Source organism: Pelodiscus sinensis, chromosome 9 (genome assembly GCF_049634645.1).
Source record: "Pelodiscus sinensis isolate JC-2024 chromosome 9, ASM4963464v1, whole genome shotgun sequence".
Classification (NCBI taxonomy): domain Eukaryota; kingdom Metazoa; phylum Chordata; order Testudines; family Trionychidae; genus Pelodiscus; species Pelodiscus sinensis.
In genome coordinates, this window is record NC_134719.1 from 39444070 (window position 1) to 39463227 (window position 19158).

General features: G+C 42.8%; 1 protein-coding gene across 2 annotated transcripts in view; it reads right to left on the bottom strand.

Moving 5' to 3' along the window:
* Window positions 1-19158, bottom strand: part of CDC14A (cell division cycle 14A) — a 129120-nt gene that overhangs the window by 65700 nt on the left and 44262 nt on the right. For both annotated transcript variants that reach the window (XM_014571900.3, XM_014571899.3), the window contains exon 5: window positions 17747-17826. In XM_014571900.3, coding sequence (XP_014427386.2) covers window positions 17747-17826 — 80 coding nt within the window. The remainder of the gene's footprint in view (window positions 1-17746; window positions 17827-19158) is intronic.

Genomic DNA, 19158 nt, shown 5'->3' on the forward strand with positions numbered 1-19158 from the left:
TCACAATTTCACAAAGCTTTCAATCACTCATTATATTTAAAAACAGCATTGCATACTCTTTGGCCACACTTCCGAGAGGGACAAACTCTTCCGTACACAGTGCTCCTAAGTTCTCCATTGATATATGAAGTGCATGCCCTGGGATCCTACTCAGCACTGCCAACAGGACTATCCCAGAGATTTCTGGATTCACATGATTGAGCCAGATCTGGGAACTTTACTATATGACATCTAGTGCAGTACCCTCAACTCTGGTAACTCTGACTAGTGCAGTGGTGATCTGTAGTACAGGCAGTCCCCCGGGTTACGTGGATCCGACTTAGGTCAGATCCCTACTTACAAACGGGATGAGCCAACCCCGCACTAGCTGCGTCCCCCCCCCCCCCCCCGCAGACCAGGGAGACGTGGAGCGGCTTTTCTCGCCGCGGAGGACACGGGCGCGGGACCGCCAAGACGCGCCGCCTGACTGAGCACAACACATGGTCCCTGCTCTGGTGGGAAACCCTCTCCCTCTGGCCCCTGGCATGCGGCTCATCAGCCCCGGCTCCCCCTGCTTCTCGCATCGTGATTTCCCCTCCTCCTCCGCCGCGGCTCTGGCCCCTTGATGTGCTCAATGTCCCTTTGAATCAGCCCCACACACCCCCAGCGCCAGGCAGCTCCTCAATGGATACAAACACAGAACGTCTCAATGGATACATTCTCTTGCTCAGCCAATGAGGGTGCACGGAAGGGGCTGTTGCTGTGGCGACGGACCCGCTGCAACAGGTTGGGTTGATGAATTGTTAATGAGTTTTGGAGAAATGTTTGGCTAGAGTTTCCCTTACAATATGTACCAGTTTCGACTTACATACAAATTCAACTTAAGAACAAACCTACAGTCCCTATCTTGTATGTAACCGGGGACTGCCTGTAGTAGACTATGCATGTTTGTTGATTTCCATGTACTATAGTCTGTCCCTTAGCATTGCCTGTCTTATGCACTAATGTGATACCAATGCTGGTACATATTGATCTGGGGAGGTAACTTGTATACTCTCTCCCTAGTTCTGCAAGCAGGCATTTGCCAGTAACAATAGCAGCCGAGATGAAAACTAAATAGCAAGGAAGGCATATGTATAGAAAACATATGGAAGGAGCAGCCAGGCAAGTGAACAAATGAGAAAGATAAGGGTGTTACTGAAGTAGGTGTCATGGAATTACTCCTAGGCCCACCCAAAAGACCATACTAAATATTAGCAAGCAAGTAGAAAAATATATTTAAAATATTTTAAAAGATTTGTTTTAGTTTCAGAGTATGCCATTTAAAGATATTTTGTCGCAATTTAACTATTAAAAAATAAGTCAATTTTAAAAACTGCAAGCTTTCAAGCATCTATTTTTCTGTTTATTTTTTTAAGCCCTGATCTAACAAACACTTAGTTTCATGCTTAAAATAAAATTAAACATGCATTCATTTTCAGACTTATGGACTTAGTTTTATTCTAGTGGACTCAGTAAAAACAAGTATTAATTACATTATACGTTAGCAAAATGTATAATTAGGGCTAGGAGCCCTGCTTTTTATTAAAGCTTCAGGAGGTAGCTGAGTTAGTCTGTAACTGGAAAAACTTAAAAAAAAAAAAGTCTACTAAAACTTTAAAGACTAACAAAACATGTAGATGGTATCATGAGCTTTTGTGGGTACAACCCACTTTTCAAAGTGGGTTATACGCACGAAAGCTCATGATACCATCTTATGATTAAAGTTGCCTGACATTTCCCAAAAGATGACCATATTTTCAGATGCTGATAATTTTTCCAAAATTTAACTGGTCAGAAACTTTTCTTGCTTAGAGTGCCTCAGACTTTTATTTTTTGTTTGAAACTTAAGTCAAAGTGAAGCGGCCATTTTTTGAAAGAGGCTGGTTTTTTCCCCTCAGTATTAAAAAAATATTGTCAGCATCTTTTTTGGAAAGCTCTATCTCCTCCCATGGTTTGGAACAAAAACTTCAAATCTGAAAAAGGCATGCATGTATCATGGATGTGCATTTTGCCGTGCCGTGCTGAGAATCTGTCCAAATGTGGTCAACTTACAATCCTTTGAAAAACTGCTGTTTACACATGCTCAGTAGGGTTATTTGACATTTAGCAGCTAACATATTTGAGGTTGTGCCCTAAGTAAGCATGTTTGAGCCTCTCATAGCAAGACTGCATATGCAGTGTTCTCAGAGTAACTGAGCAAACTGCAGCTCAGGCCTACAAGGTCTAAATTGGACCCTCTATGTAATGGCTGCTCCATAGTAAATGAATGTGAACACAGAAACTGAGAACAGGGAACTGCTCTCCCATGTGATCTATGTCCTTCCCTCCTTTTTGCTGGTATCCAGGCCACTGGCCATGAAACCTGGACACATCTGGTTTTATTGACTGACTAAAAAAGATACTTGGGGAAAAGGAGAGCTTCCTTTTTGTTGCACTGAGATTTGATTACAGAGAAGTGTAAGGGTCTGCTATAACATTATGCATCTTTTCAAGTTGCTTGATGTGGTACAAAGTCTCAGAGTGTTAGTCTGTATCTACAATAACAAGGAGACCGGTGGTACCTTAAAGACTAACAGAGTTATTGAGGTGTAACCCACATACCTACTGAGCATAGTGTACTGTACTGTCTCATCTAGTGGCACTTTGACCACTTACAGAGAGAAAGAATGAGTTTGCTCTATAACCTTAAGTGAGAGCCAACTCGCGTTTAGTTCCAGCTGGAGAGCAGGGATGGGCAAGATACTGCCTGGGGTCAGATCAGGCCAGCAAAGCCTTTCAATCCAACTTGCAGCACACCCCACTGGACTCATGTTCAAGGAGCAGCTCCAGAGCTCAGAATAGCTGGTTACTCCATATGCCTCTTCATTGGCGGTAGGAGGAAGCTTTGTGTGCGGTAAACCCCCTACTTCACCCAAACTTTCTCTCGCACCTTATACCTCTCCTATGCCCGTATCCCCTACCCTGAGCTCACTTCTACACCCAACCTCCATCCAGACCTCACATCCCCTTCATAGAAAAGTGCAGTCTTTGACCACTTACCAAAATATTGGAATGGCCCCTGTGTTGGGGTGGGGGCGCTCCACATTTGGGAAAACCCCTGACCATGCCATGGGGAATAAGCAGCGGGTCTGGAGACGGCAGGTTTGGGGCCTATCGGGAGGGAGAGTGGAACATCATATATTGATAAGGCTTTTGAGTTTGAAAGCTAATTTGATATTGATTTTATTTCTTTTTTTAGTGGTAGAGCAATTCAACCCAAAAGCGTCTCATTTTCTGCACAAAAGAAAAAATTCAACTTTTGTAAAATCTATTCCTTTGAGGGGCCAGGAAAACTACAAGTAAAGTTTGAAACAGCAATTAGTTGGATAACCTTTTTTTCCTCCCTTTGTAATACTGGGGGACCCATCTTTCTAAAGGTCCTCTTACCAGGTCAGTCTTAGGTCTAACATCTAGGGTTACCAGGTAGACCCCCCCCCAAAAAAAAAACTGGACACACTTGATCGTGGAAGGGGGAGGGAGGGGAGACGGGAAGCAGAGGTGTGTGTGTGTGTGGGGGGGGGGGGGTCAGGGCCACAAGGCTGGACAGGAGGAACCGGCCGGCAGGGAAGCACAGCTGGGGGTGTCGGGGCTGGCCGGCAGGAAGGGGGGTGGGAAGCAGAGCTGGGGGGGAGGGGAGAATGGTACAGCAGTGCTGGCCAAGGGAGATCAGGAAGAGGAACGGGCCGGCAGGAAGCAGAGCTAGGGGGCGGTGCAGGGGGGCTGGCCAAGGAAGATCAGGAGGGGAAGTGGGGGAGAACCAGCCAGCTTGGAAGGGATGGGGGGCAGTGAGCAAATTGGCCGGCGCGGAGTGGGACTGACCTGGGCACTTGTAGATCCTGGGGTGCTGCCTGTCCCACGCAGGCTCCTAGCAACGCATGAGTGAGGAGGAGGCTTCCCCTCCTCCTCACACTCAACCAACTAAGGGCTCCCCGTGGAAATGGCGGCCCCACCTCCCAGCTGGGACTCCCAGCCACTCCCTGCCGCCCACGGCAGGCTTCTGTCAGGTGCACAGCTGGAAAAAATCAGAAAATACCAGGCATTGCACATGTCCGGTATTGTCTGATTATTTTACCAGACAGAGCACAAATGCCGGACACCTGGCAACCCTAACATCACCGATTGAAAGTGGAGTGACCTGGCTGGCCAGGCAGAGCAGAGCAGGTTGAGGGTCTTTCGGTTTACTGCTGCTGAGTGTGCGGGAGGCAACGCCTGCTGTCAGTGCCAGTCCTCACTATTCCCCCCCATCCCCACCATCACCAAGCAGCACTGATAGGTGGTTAAGGATTGAGAGAAGAAGTAGGTCAGGGGAGAGTCTAGGCTTACAGCAGAAGAGGTTTGTCTCAGTCCTATCCCAGGCTAGAGGCGGTACAGGGAGGAGTCATGGGGGGGGGGGGGAGAAAAGAGGGAAGTCATATGGCCATTGATTGTCCTTCACTAGTTGCCCCTGGATGAGAGAATATACAATAAAATATATGGTGAGATTTTAAAATGGTGAGTCCAGTCAAATATCTGGCACTGCCTTAGTCTTTGTCTATAATTCTAAAATTAAAGTGCAGCCCTGTCAGCACTTTAATTGAAAGTGAAGCTGTGGTAGAAGCACTGGGAAAGAGCTCACTGAGCACTTTATGTAAACCACCTCCCTGAGAGAGGAGCTAACAGCACTGGGAGGGGAGCCTGTTTACACTGGCACTTGACAGCACTGTAACTTGCTGAACTGGGAGGAGGGGTGGTATTTTTCATACCTTGAGCCAGAAAGTTGCAGTGCAGTAAAGCAGCAGCAAAGATTAACCTTACTTGATATTTCTGCCTTCTGTGCACAGACAAAAACAACTTTTACCATTTATGTTTTTATGCATCTCGGCTATTCCGATCATGTTACACATCTGAGCTGAGCTTGATTCTTTTCTGGTTTATGCATAAACAAAATTGTTAAATTAGTTCCAGTCTCACTATCATTAACTTTAGTAACAACCTGTAAACCAGATAATACAATCTGAGCTTTAGCTGCTACAGGAGTTTTGTTTATAAGTGCTTGCAATCTAGTTGTGTAGAGCAAACTGCACTTGTTCACTTAACTGTAGTCTATATTTTTATTGGGCCTTTCATTCTTAGGTATTCTAAAGTACTTCATATGTCATACATACAAAGTATAATTGAAATACAGTTGTACCTGGGGTGCAAGATTGACCCCAATAGTGCTAGCTAGGAAAATTAAGGAATCTCAGATAAAAATATTTTGAACAGTGAAGTCTTAAAAAGCAAGTCATTTGCTCTCCATGATGGGGCCCCGATCATGCAAATTTATGCATGTGCTTAGCTGTAAGAGTAAGTAGTAACACTGGCTTCAACAGTCTATTTAAATAGTGAAAGCGTGCATAACTATTTGCAAGCACAGAGCTTTAATGCTTGAAATGTACAGCAGCTATTTGAATTCCAGTTTTTCCTGTATTTCATATATTCCAATTCCTTAGATTCTACATTAGGAATGAAGAAAGACTGAGATCACTTGACATTAGATCAATCAAATCATGAAATGGTAACAGAGGCATTTGCTACTTAATTCTATGAATTTATACTATATTCTGTATTTCTGTTGCTTGTCTTGTAATTTATTGGCAGCTCACCGAAAGAACTCTTCTGATCTCAAGTGGCCAACTCGTTAAATTATTGCAACCCTTGCTTTTTCTTTTAAATCATTACCAACTGCTACTTTATGCAGACTTGTATTCATTAGTTTCAAAATATTAATCTATATGTGAGGTATTAATGTGAAACTATTACTGGTATCTGCGTTGGACCTGTAAACACAGTAATACAAACATCAGAGCTCAAAGATATTTATTCAGTATGCTTTGCTCTCATAGCACATTCAATTGAACACAGGTCATCTTTCCTAAAAATAAACAACCCTTCTCCTCCATACACACACAACCAAGGACTTTTCATAATGTCTCCTAACTGCTTTTGAACAGTTTAGATGTGCTTTTTGCATTTCATTTTCCTCAGTGTTTAAGAAAAATCAAAAGACTTTCAAATGCAATTACTGTAAGCAACATTTTGCTTTTTCTTGACTATAAGCACATGCCCATTTCTGTACAAATAATCTTGCAAAAAAGGACTTCCCCTCTGTTGTAAAGAAAATCTTAAACCCAAGGTTACAATATGAAAGTGTATAAATTAACAGGTGTGTTGTGAGCAAGACACAAGAAGTCATTCTTCTGCTCTACTCTGCGCTGGTTAGGCCTCAGTTGGAATATTGTGTCTAGTTCTGGGCACCGCATTTCAAGAAAGATATGGTGAAATTGGAGAGGGTCCAGAGAAGAGCAACAAGAATGATTAAAGGTCTAGAGAACATGACCTATGAAGGAAGGATGAAAGAATTGGGTTTGTTTAGTTTAGAAAGTGAAGACTGAGGGGGAACATGATAGCTGTTTTCAGGTAACTAAAAGGGTGTCATAGGGAGGAGGGAGAAAACTTGTTCATCTTGGCCTCTGAGGATAGCAATGGGCTTAAACTGCAGCAAGGGAGGTTTAGATTAGATATTAGGAAAAAGTTCCTGTCAGGGTGGTCAAACACTGGAATAAATTGCCCAAGGAGGTTGTAGAATCTCCATCTCTGGAGATATTTAAGAGTAGGTTAGATAAATGTCTAAGTCCAGTGTTTCTCAACCTATTTTTGCTCATGGCCTCCTTCTGAGCCTCATTTACCTCTGTGGCCCCCCTTATAGCCACTGTTAGTTGGAAAAAAGGGTACATAATTTACCTAATGTTCCGTTTTTTCCATATGGCCCCCCTAGAGGTAGGGCATAGCCCCTGGGGAGCCATATGGCCCACCGTTGAGAACCACTGGTCTAGTCAGTACTCGGCCCTGCCATGAGGGCAGGGGAGTGGACTCGACCTCTCAAGGTCCCTTCCAGTCCTAATATTCTATGATTCTATGAATGGTGGATTAAAAAAAATCATTTAAAAAGAACAGTTTTTTCATAAAACGCTTTGAGGGGAAAAAAGTATGCAATATAGCTCAGATATATCATGGAATAGGGAGAAATTCTAATTCTATAATAGGAAACAATATATTCATATAATGTTTAAGAAAAGTTTTGAAAATGAATCTTATGGGGTTCCAGAGGCTTCTGTATAGATTATTTAGGTTAACTCTTTCTAGCTAACCCAATGGAACTCAGTGTTCAGCCTAGAAGATACCATCAGAGATGATTAATTTTGCAGTTATCAACTTGAATTAATGGCTCCAGAGATATTTTTGCTGTTAGCAAGCATGTTGTTTTAAAATAAATAATATATAGAGGTGAGAAAAAACAGACCTCAGTCCTATCATCCCTCTGTAAATGTTTATGAGAGTCAATCCCTTATTTCACTCTAAAAGGTGCAAAGTTTCAAAAACTTCAATGAATTGCTGGGGACGGAATAGATATGGCCAAGGAAAAGAAGTCAGTAGATAAATGTGAGACGGGAGGGACAGGCAATAGAAACAAAAGTGAAACTGTTTGAGCTAGGGATGTAAGCTCAAAGAAATACAAGGCCTGGTTGCCCAAATAAAACAATGCCATGAGAAGTGTTTCTTCTCAGGAGGAAGCTGCATTGAAGATGATGAAAGGAGCATGTCTAAACATGCAGGATCTTCAGGTTGGAAATTTTTTTTTTTCTTACTTTTCTTAAGGACTGCCTATCTTCCTTCTGGACTAAGGTTGCCAGATAGTTTAACCAAAAATATCGAACCCAACCCTTGCCCCCCTCCCCCCCAAAAAAACAATGTGAAAAAAATAGAGAAAAAAATAGGCGAGACCAAAGTTGAGAAAAAAATCCACATAGCTGGTAGCCATTTTGTTTTTCTTTCCAGCTACAAGACAAGCCTCTGCGGAACCAGGTAAGAGGCAGAGGGAGGGAGGGTGGTGTCCTGGAGGGGGGAGGGGGGAGGGGGGACCTGGCAGAGGGCCCAGGGTCTAGGTCCAGTTGCTGAGTGTAAGAGGGTTGCCAGGTGTTCAGTATTTTCACCTCCTGGCCGGGGGTGGGGGGGAGAGAGGAGGGGAGTCAGAAAATACAAGACATTTTAGGTGTCCAGTATTTTCTGAATTTTTTTTTTTTAAAACACACCAGACAGGATGTGAAAATTCCAGACTGTCCGGGTCAATACCGGACACCTGGCAAACCCTATTCTGGACTTTTTTTATGCAGTTGTGATAAAAAATAGCTGAAATAGGCAGATCTTCCTTTTATAATTTCATCTTTAAATTAGTACCAAGTGTCAGTGAATGCAATACTAAATGAGCAGTATGGTAATATTAAATAACTGCACTGACTTATTTTGTTTAGGAAAATCTGTCCTCAACATACAGGATTCTGAAGAATATCCACCTTCAAGATCACCATCATTTTCTATAGTTTCAAAGTTCTGTCAATGATAGTGTTTCAGCCATATCATGTATGTCTGTGACAGGGCATCTGCCTCTCATTGGCCTAAGAAGGGTTAAATCCAGCCCTGTGAGAGGTCTGGTGCTTTGGAGCCAGGAGCTGTGGTAGATATTAGCCAATTAGGGCCCAGCTGAGGGCAGTATAAATAAAGGCTGCTGGAGGGGAGGAAAGACTCACTGTTGCTCCAGCTGTGGATCAGAAGGGACCTGGCTGCCAGGGAAGCTAGAGGCTTCTTGATACAGAGCGAGCTGGAGAAAGGCAGGTAGGGCTGAGGAGCTGTGACCAAGCAAACTCCCAGGCTGAGGCTTTCTCTCAAGGCCTGAGAGTATTAGGGCTACAAGCAGGCAGCAGATCCACACCTCCTTGCCAGTGTGGAGTGGCCATTTCAGACTGCAGTTTGCCCCGAAGCAGAGGCTAGATGATGATTGGTAGTAAGGTCACTGAGGCAAGATAGGCATAGGGAGTTGGGTGTTCTCTGGGAGAGAAGACCCGAGAGTGTGGGGGCACTGCAGCAGGGCAGTACCCAGAGGGGATGCTGAGGTCTAGGAGGGATGTGTGTCCTATCACAAAGGCTACATCTACACTGGCATGATTTTCCAGAAATGCTTTTAACAGAAAAGTTTTCTGTTAAAAGCATTTTCGGAAAAGCGCATCTAGATTGGGGGGATGCTTTTCCGCAAAAGCACTTTTTGCGGAAAAGCGCCCGTGACCACTCTAGACGTGCTTTTCCGCAAAAAAGCCCCGATCACCATTTTCGCGATCGGGGCTTTTTTGCGGAAAACAACTCTCTGCTGCCTACACTGGCCCTTTTGCGCAAAAGTTATTCGGAAAAAGACTTTTGTCCGAACGGGAGAAGCATAGTATTTCCGCAAAAGCACTGACAATCTTACATGAGATCAGTGCTGTTGCGGAAACTCAAGCGGCCAGTGTAGACAGCTGGCAAGTTTTTCCGCAAAAGCAGATGACTTTGTAGAAAAACTTGTCAGTCTACACACAGCCAAATTGGTGGAGGATAAAATGTAACAGCAGGCGTGACACCAGCCAAAAAGGGGTGTGCCAGGCCTGAAGAACTAATTCCCAGAGTTACCAGCAGGCAGTGCCATGGCAGTGACTTCCATAGATTACAATGTCACACAGCCACAGTATATCACCTATAGCAAAAAGAAAAAAAATCTCCATCAAGATACAACCATAGATAAGTTTGTGATAAGAACTAGCAGATTACAAAAAGAGGTAACTGATGAAAAAATTGCCCGGTTTGTTTATGCAACAAATTCTCTTTTCCATCTGACTGAGAACCCACACTCCATTAACCTGGTTTAGTCATTAAGACCAGGATACAGGCCACCCAACAGCGTGGATGTTGCAGGCAAATTGATGGATCAAGTGTATGAAAGAAATTGAGTGTGCACTAAAAGTCTACAGGGTAAAATTGTTAACCTGAGTCTTGATTGGTGGAGTAATGTCCACAATGATCCTGTTGTATGTGCTTGTGTGACAACAGAAAGAAGGAATGTCATCTTTACAAAAACAATTGTTTCAACAGGAAATGTGCACACACACACACACACACACACACACACACACACACACACACAAGAATACTTACAAGCAGTAGCAGTAAAAGCTATAAAAGACAGTGGAAAAAAATCAAAATGTCTATTACGCAGCTTGGTCACAGACAATGCTGAAAATGTATGCAAAATAAGAGAATGAAGAAAGTCCCAAGCTAATAATATATGGTTGCAGTGCTCATTTGATACACCTCCTAACCAAAGACTTCAGTGTTCCAGAAATAAAGGCTAATGTTGAAATTGCAAAATAAGTCCATGACAACCACTTTGCAGCAGCTACTCTGAAAAAAGTGGGACAAACCAAGCTAACTCTCCCACAAGACGTTTGAGGGAACTCTGTAATGGACTGTTTTGATCATTGTATCAAGAACTGACCTCATCTCATGACAGTTTGTAAACAAAATCATTAAAAAATTGTCACAGCAAAAGTTCTCAACATTGGACTTAAGAGAAATGTTGAACAGATGCTGAGTACTCTGAAGCCTATTTCTGTCGACTAGAACAAAATGCAGAGAAATAGCTCTTATTGCTGATGCTGTTGAAATTTGCAAGGAACTGATTAAGATCTTAAAAAGAAATATGCAATAAAATTACAAGCATTGTAAAAAACATACGGGGGCAAGTACTATCTTCAGCTCATTTTCTTGCACATTCTTACTACTCAGTACCAACGTCAAACCTAAACTGCTGAAGAGAAGTTGGCAAGGACATGGGCAACCAGAATTCATCCTTCCATAATACCAACCAGTGTTCCCTCTACGGCTGGGTTTCTTAAACTGTGTTCTGTGGCACACTGGTGTACTACGGAGAACAGAGTTCAAAATGACTGCCCTTAAAGAGACAAGCAACTTTTTTGGGGGGGGCTCAACAAAAATATTCTTGGTGCTCCTCAAAAAAAATTGTTTGGTGTTCCTTGGTCTTAAAAAGTTTAAGAAACACTACTCTAAGATTAGCGCCTGTGTGGGCACACACCAAGAATCTGAGGCCCTACCACCTCGTCAACAGAACTGTGCAGTGGTTGCTCAGCTGTTCGGTGGCAGGGCCATGTGTCAGGTGGCTGGCCCGCTCTAGGAGCAGCTAGGCAGCCACCACATGGCCCTGGCCCTAGCTTCAGCCTTTCACTAAGGCTGGAGCTGTGGGCCTCATGGTAAGTGCTTGTTTCTCTGGGGTCTCCAGCCAGGGCCAGAGCTGGAGCTATGTTGTGTGTGGCCAGCAGCTGCTCCACCAGTGTCCCCAGCCAGGGCCAGAGCCGCGTTGTGGGTGGCCAGCAGCTGCTCTGAGGGCTAGGGCCACACAGAGGCACTGCTTTTATACAGCCAGGGCAGGCACCACAAACAAAAGGCTTGAGTGCTACCCCTGAGTACTGCAAGGCAAAAGGCAGGTTGCAGGCATGTATTTTAAACAAACAGAGAGAGTTACAGTAAGTAGGCACAAATTTTAAAAAAATATGCCAAGGAAAATACTCTATTCCCTCTTTATCTTGCACAAAAGAAAGTCTTCGGAGAATTTATAGTGTCACCGTGATTCATTTAACTGCAATTCAGTGTAACATTTGGCTCAACAGTTAATTTAAGCCTCTGAAAATTGCGCTTTGCTGATTTGTGCTTCAAAGCTCCCCTCTGGGAAAAGGCATGAACCCAAAAATAGACTGTCACCACATCATCCTGTGTTTGGTTGGATTCACAGCGCTTTGACAGAATTCTTACTTTTCCTTAGTGGGTCACGACACAAAACTACCTCACGTTTGGCAAGATGGCTTTCTGTCTTTTCTGAATGTCAAACTTAGTCTGCAAACTGACCTAACTTGGCTGGTCTCTGGAAAGCCCAGGCACCATTAAGGCTTCAAAATCTGTATTTCAGAGATGGGGAAACTGAAGGCATAAGTTTCAAAAGCCTATTGAGCAAGGCTTCCTAATTTTCCAAAAGATTCACATGATCTCAGAGACCTTTTGATGTTCAGAGTTATTCATATTTATATGCTATTAATTTTGCTCTCCCATATGAGTTACTTCTGTTAATTTCATTTTTTATGGGTAAACAGTCAGCTTTGACCAACTGATGCCTTGGTTTCATTAAAAATCATTGTTTGCTCTGCTAGTCCCTCAGAATCGACTCTGACATCTAATATCATTACATCACAAAGTTTATTTTTTTGTTGCAAAGCATTTTCAGAATTAATCTGCATTTGAGGATTTCAATCTCTTCTAGTTGCCATTTATATAACCAGAATGTCTTGACCCAAGATAGCATATTTATTTTGCCAGCACTGGCAATCAGAGTTAACACTAATGAACGTTAACATCTGTGCAATTTTTGGACACATTGGCGCACCAAATTATTCATAAATTGATTGACTATGACATAACCAAAATACTATGCTACAAGTTGGGGATGCTATATAATACTTAGTCTGGCCTTGAATGGAGGGGGTTGGATTTAGATGATCTCTCGAGATCCCTCCCAATCCTACAATTCTGTGATTCTAAGTAGAGGCCACAGCCAGCATGTTGAAAATTTAATGTGGTGCAAGTATCTTAACCAGTTCAATGTCCTTGTGAAATTTGAACCACTTTGTAAGTGTTTAAGCCAGGGCTGGGGACCCTTCAGCCAACATGGTTAAACTTCAACAAAGTTTAAGTAATTGAAAATGGGGTCTTATGATTACCTGACACTTCACACTTTATAACAGGCAGTGCTACCAATCCTGCCTAACACATGCATTAGACATCCCGCACTAGAAATAACGTGTAGAGCAATTCTAACTGATCTACTAAGGAAGCTATCATGTAGATATGCAGACACATCTTGAATAGACTGAACTAATGGACTTCTTTATTCCCAAGGGAAGCTACGAGGTTACTATATTTTCCATTCTGGGTTGGATAGATGAGATTTACTAAGCGTAGTAAGGCAGAAAAAAATAATTCCAAAATGATTCTTCAGCCTTAATTTAATACTACATGAAAAGTAATTGCTTGAAGAAACTTCATGCTAGGGACATTAGATATCAAGTAATTGAATTACTGTGTAACCGCATCAAAATGTAGCAGTTACACCATTATTCGACAATCTCCAGGGGTGGGACCAGCAGCTAGTGCGCTCTCAGCCCCACTCCTGGGGAGCCCCAACACCCCATACTGCTGTCTCTGTATGAGAGCAGCAGTGTGGGGTGGCAAGTGAGAGCTGGCCCCGCGAGGTTGCGCAGACCTGCTCCCAGCTGCCGCCACATGCTTTGGTCTCTCCCCGCAGACAGAGGCTGCTCCAGCATCCTACGGAGCAGCTTCTGTCCATGGTGAGCCTGGGCTGCCATGGACAGAGACTGCTCAGTGGCATCCTCTCCTGCCCCCAACGCTGCTACCTCTTATAAAGGCAAAAGCATGGAGGGGCAGGGGAAAGCTCAGCATGTGTATCTGCTTCCACCTGCCCCTGTCATTCTCCACTCTGCTGCCTCTCAATAAGAAGAGGTTAGAAGTAAATTTTGTTCTCATCTTTACAGCAGAGTCTTATAGTTTCTTGTACTTCCAAAAGTGAACACTTTAATTTGTCTCATTTTCTAACATCCAATTTCTCCTGGAGCAGAATTCTGTGAATCTAAATTCACATACGATTTGCTCTGGATAATTATCTGCTATCCAGCGCATAAGACAGAGTTGGCTTCTGGTCACTGAATTGCTGTCATGATTCTTATTGCCAACTTCACAGAAGCCACCCATCCCGAACACTACTCAAGATCTCAAGCTTCTGTTACATTCATCATGGGCCTTGAGGATCATCAGTTTTCAGGAAGTTTCTGTATTGAGAGCTTTATATTCAACTGGATTATTCAGAAGGGTTTATTTTTTTGCAGAGCTTACCATTTCTGCCTCTACAGCATCAACTTGGGAACTCGGACAACAGGCTACATTCTAAGATGCTTTAGAATTTGAGCATGTGACAAGCCTCCTTTGTCAGGAGTTTCCCCACTATTTCCTAATGGCTTAGTCAAAAAGAGGAATACAAGGGGATTGCAACTTATTTTAAAATGCTGCAAAGGAGATAGTTATCCTTAGATTTAGCTTGCTCATCCTCTGAGGTTGGATATCCCACCACCTTCCTCCAAATGGATTCCCACTAAAGCCAATTTTAAAAATCCATTAAACAAACAGACTTAAAAATGTCTTAAAAATAAATGTATAATCAAAATTTGAAATCAGAATCATTTATATTAAGGCAAACTATTAAAATTTGTTGTTCAAGTTGAAAAGAAAATTCACCCATTGAATTGATGGAACTCACTGGCTAAGACTTGGCATCAGATGTTGCTAAAGTGTTAAATCATCTCTTGACAGCACCAGCCTCTTCTCAAAATAAAATGTTTTTTTCTGTTTTTGTTTATTCAAATAGTTCATTCAAAACTGAGAAGCAAACTGGGAATTCAAAAACAGATGAGCTTGCTTTCTTGTACAAAACCATAAATAAAAACAAGACATAAGACGATATGGTCTACTAGTTCAAAAAACTGGAAGGACAAAAACTGAATTGATTGTTTCTGGTTACTAATTACAAATACTTCCTTTGTTCAATGAGCCAGTTTTAAATGCAAAAAACATGTATGTTGCATATTTAGTTTTATTTAACTAAAATGTTTTAATTGTGCATTTTAACTGAATTCCAAATTACAAATACGGATAGAACAAATCACGTTATAATTTTGTATGTAAATGTCTTTTCAAACAAACGTAAAAATTAAAACTCTGAATGAATGTAAGTTAATGTATGTAATTGCTTAAATAAAGGGATGTGTATATATAGTGTATCTTGATTAGCAAACAACCCCCACCCCAAAAAAGCAAAACAAAATCTAACCCCATGTTTAGTGTAAAGGTTATATTCAGTGGTTGTAAGTCAAGATATTTTAACAGTTATACCAGCTGATGAAAATCATCCTCTCTTTAAGAAAGTAACTCAAGTCCTTCTTGCTTACTTAAAAATCACAATACAGTCAGACACTTAAAGTCACTATTTTAAAAAGCAAAATCAATCCACTCATATTCAAACATGCCTGGGGAAGAAATGCTCCAGTTTCTCCATTACAGAGTTTTCAAAATCCTGAAGCAAATCCTTTGATGGAGGTATTAGAGTTTATGAGAAGAGGTCAAGCTGAGGCAATTATTGGCTTTCCTCCTTTTTAAGGTCTTAACATTTTTGTCTTGTGATGAGTGGAAGAGGTCATCATTTCTGTAGGATCACCTTCTTTTGTCTGGTGCTCTATTTTGGATAGCATCTCTTCATCATTCAGTATGTAGTTAGAGAGGCAGTGAAGGGAAATACCCTTAAGAGATCATGGGAGGGTTTTTTTTGCCAGGTGGAACGCAATGAGGATTCAGAGAATTTTAAAAAATATATATATTTCTTGCTCATCAAAGTCCTCAACAGGGTAAGGAGATCTGATGTTTTTTGCCTAAGAACTGAAAAGGACTGAACTGCTCTCACAGTTGTTTCTAAGGCTTGGTCTATACCAGGGGTGGGCAGTAATCTTTACAGGGCTTCAGGCAAAAGGGAGCTGTTCCCTCTAGATGTGGCCCACCCCTGGCAGGGGAGGAGACTTCACATGATCCCCAGCTCCCAGGCCCTAATTGGCCTGGGGTGGGGAAGCATGTGAAGTATCTCCCCCACCCCCCACTCTCATCCTGCCAGGAGCACACAGCACCTAGAGAGAACCAGCAACCATTCTGAACAGCTGGAGGTTCCCTCTAGGTGCCATTCCGCCCTGGCAGCAGGAGCAGACTTCTGGTATCTCCCTCACCCCCAGGTCTTGATTGGCCTTGGGGTGGGGGAATGGCAGGGTGGATGCAGACCAGATCCAGCCCACAGACCCTATCTTGCCCACCCCAATCTTAAAACAGCAGTGGGCAAAATACAGTTCGCCCCACTGATTAGCAGTGTGCGCATACTTGGAGCCAGCAGTGTGTATTTAGCATCTCCTCTCTTGCTCCAACCTTGTTCCATCCTGTAGCCAAGCTGCTCCCAGGACCCTCCTGCTAGCTGTTAAGGGTTGGGGGGGGGGGGGGGGAATGAGAGGAGAGTGCTGAAGTCAGGGTGTTCCCTGTGCCTGTACCCCATCTCTGCAGAAGAGGGGTTGGAGAAAGGGACATAGAGAAGAGCTACTCCAGTATGACGTATGGTGAGTGACTGAAAGAAGTGCCTCAATGAGGCAGTGCATTGTTTTTAAAGATTTCCCTGGAAGCCAGTTCGTGCGCTCAGTCTCTCCTGCCCATAAAGCTAGTTCGCTCTCTGTCTCTCCCACCCATATATCTTATCTCTGCAGAGCAAGGGAGGGGAGACAGAGCAGGAAGGCTTTCCCGGTTGTACAGAGTGCATGGTATTTCAGAAGCTTACCTAGCAGCAGCCAACACACACTCTCCTCCTGCTCCTTATGTCCAAGGCCCTGCCCCTTCCAGGGGCCTGGAGCCAGCCAAAGATGACTTACCAAAATTCAAGGAGTGGCCCCACTGCAAAACTTATTGCCCACCCCTGTATTAAAGTCTCTGAAACAGCATCTGCATCGAGAGAAGAGGCTCCACCCAACCTGCAGACTAGAAGGAACCAGGAACCAGAAAAAATGCACTGTTTGGAACAGAGTTACTTAGACTAACTACAAACTAGTTCAGCTGCCTTTTGCACTTTCAGTCCTTTGGATTTTATGGACAAGCACTGGTGTTTGCATGTAAATGGTACGTTTCTTTATGCAAGCCATCGAGTGCCTTTTTATTATTTTATAAATAGTTGCCGCTCAGCAGGATTTTGATGCCAGCAGCTTGGCAAGCTTTGTATAATTTTTAGCAGATGTTTAAATACAAGGTGTGAACAAAACAACTCTCCAGCAATCAGTTTTACCAGTGGACTGATGCCAAGTTCTTTTAACAGCAAAGTCATCAGCAAAAGGTTTTTCTATCTACAATGGACTTCATAAAGCCTGTTTTTAATCCAACTGTTTTAGCATTTTCCCAACCGTTTGTCCAATAGCCTAATTCAGGCAGACACCAGCAGAAGGATGGCTGTTTGTTGTTCCTTCACTGAGCAGTTGCAGGAGCTAGCACAGTCCACAGGCAGTCCTCTGGGATACCCTATGTTCAGCTCTCTCAACATGCTCCGTTTGCTTTCCCAGGCACGTATGCCTGCCCTGAAAATGCCTCCTACACTGCCATGGAATAGGCAGAGAGGTCCCATTGCATCAGGGCTATTCCCTAGGGCAGGAGATCTTTACAATGGATACAAAATACACTTCTGTAACATTAATTTAATTTGTAAGTCTTGGGCTATACATGCCCCAATGAAAGAAATGGACTGAGATGGTTTCTGCTACTTGTAAAACTCAGTGTAAGACATGGAAAATTGTATTAGCAAGTTATCTTTCTAATAAGATAATTTTAAACTACAGTGTTTTAGCCTTATTTAGTGGCTGTTCAGAAGTGATTGTCTCACATGGAAATGTGTCAAACATGTCTCAATCCAAATAGACTTCTTATTTTATCTGGGCGCAAACTGTTTTCTCTAAAAGATAAAGAAGAACGTCTTGGGAAGTAATCATATGATTTTTACATAATCACACATTCACAAATTTGAAAAAGCCCTCAAGAATGTATGGTTGGCAAGTTCTGAAGTAAAAATTTCAAGAAAGTAATATTGAATTTGCAGACATACCTAAATGGAAGATATGGTGGATTAGATCCAGATAGAAGTGCTCTGTATGCTTCTTCTGGTGTTTTCTTTAAGTAAATTACCTATAAAAAAAAAAGCATTACATTAGGAAATAGCCATTGGACTAGGGTGTGAAGTAGACAAAAAAAGTCAAATTTTAATTTGTATAATGCATTTCTTCTGATACTGAAATATAGTAATCTGTATTCGTCATCTTAATTAGCATGTAATTTATTCCTTCCCTATTATTATGTATTAGAATATATCTACACAGAAATTAGCTTAAACAAAAGTTATAGGTGAACAGAAATATTGTTGATAAGATTACTGCAATCTAGAGGGACACAACGAAGACTCAATACATAACTATTCCTATGATTTAACCTCATCTTAGGAAAATGTTCACAAACAGATCTACATTCAGCAGTTGGACCATTTCTTTCCCATGACTTCCCCAGCTAGGAATAAGTTATTGAACAGAATGCTCCCAACTCCACCAGAACATCTCTCAGGTCCTGAAACACTCTTAAAATGCAGTTGATATGGCTCATGACCTAGCAAATACACTCACACCCCTAGGGATAGGGGAAGTTTGGAACTTACAGACTCATAACAAGCACAAAAATAACCCAACAAAGAGAATCTAAAGGGATTAGTAAAAATGGGAGCTCTGTTAGATCTATCCACAAAGGACACTGGTCTCAAACTCCCCAGCTGGAGCAGTTGTGCAATATGGGCTGGGAAGGATGGGGACAGATGAGTGGGGAGAGAGACTGTCCATTACTAGCCTCCAAACTCTTCCCCTTCCCAACATAATCCCACCCTTCCCCCGAGGACCCTGCTTCAGTCAGGGATCACCGGGGGAGGAGTCTGGTGCCACACAGCAGCAGTGGTCACACCCTTCCCACATGTCCCACAACAGCAGAGGCCTCAGGAAAGTGGAGTGTGTGCATTCATCTAGTGCAGAGGAGGCTAACCACTGTTGCTGTGTGGTGCCAACCCCTCGCCCAGTGATCCCTAAAGCCACTGATGATGGAAAAAGGTGGAGCTTCGGGGGTGGGGGGGGTGGGGGGAGACAGTAATTGAGAGAGTCCTGGACCAATTCACTTTGGCCAGAGCTGGCCCACAGACAGAGTTTGAGAACCCTGATCTAGGAGATCTCCTAAATTGTTTCTTGCTATCCAGGTAGAAAGTTAAGGCCTTTCTAGTGCCCTGAGTACAGAAACAGAATTCCTGCTGAAACTGAGTTTAAAAAAAAAATACTGGTAGATGGATAGATAAATGAAAATCCAATGTAATCTTGCGTAGGACCCTAGGATGTGGATGTAGAGACCTTAATATGAAAATGTATATATGGTAAAAGGGAGATCTGCCATCAAGGTGCCAGTCTCCCAATCCTACTGGATAATGTAGGA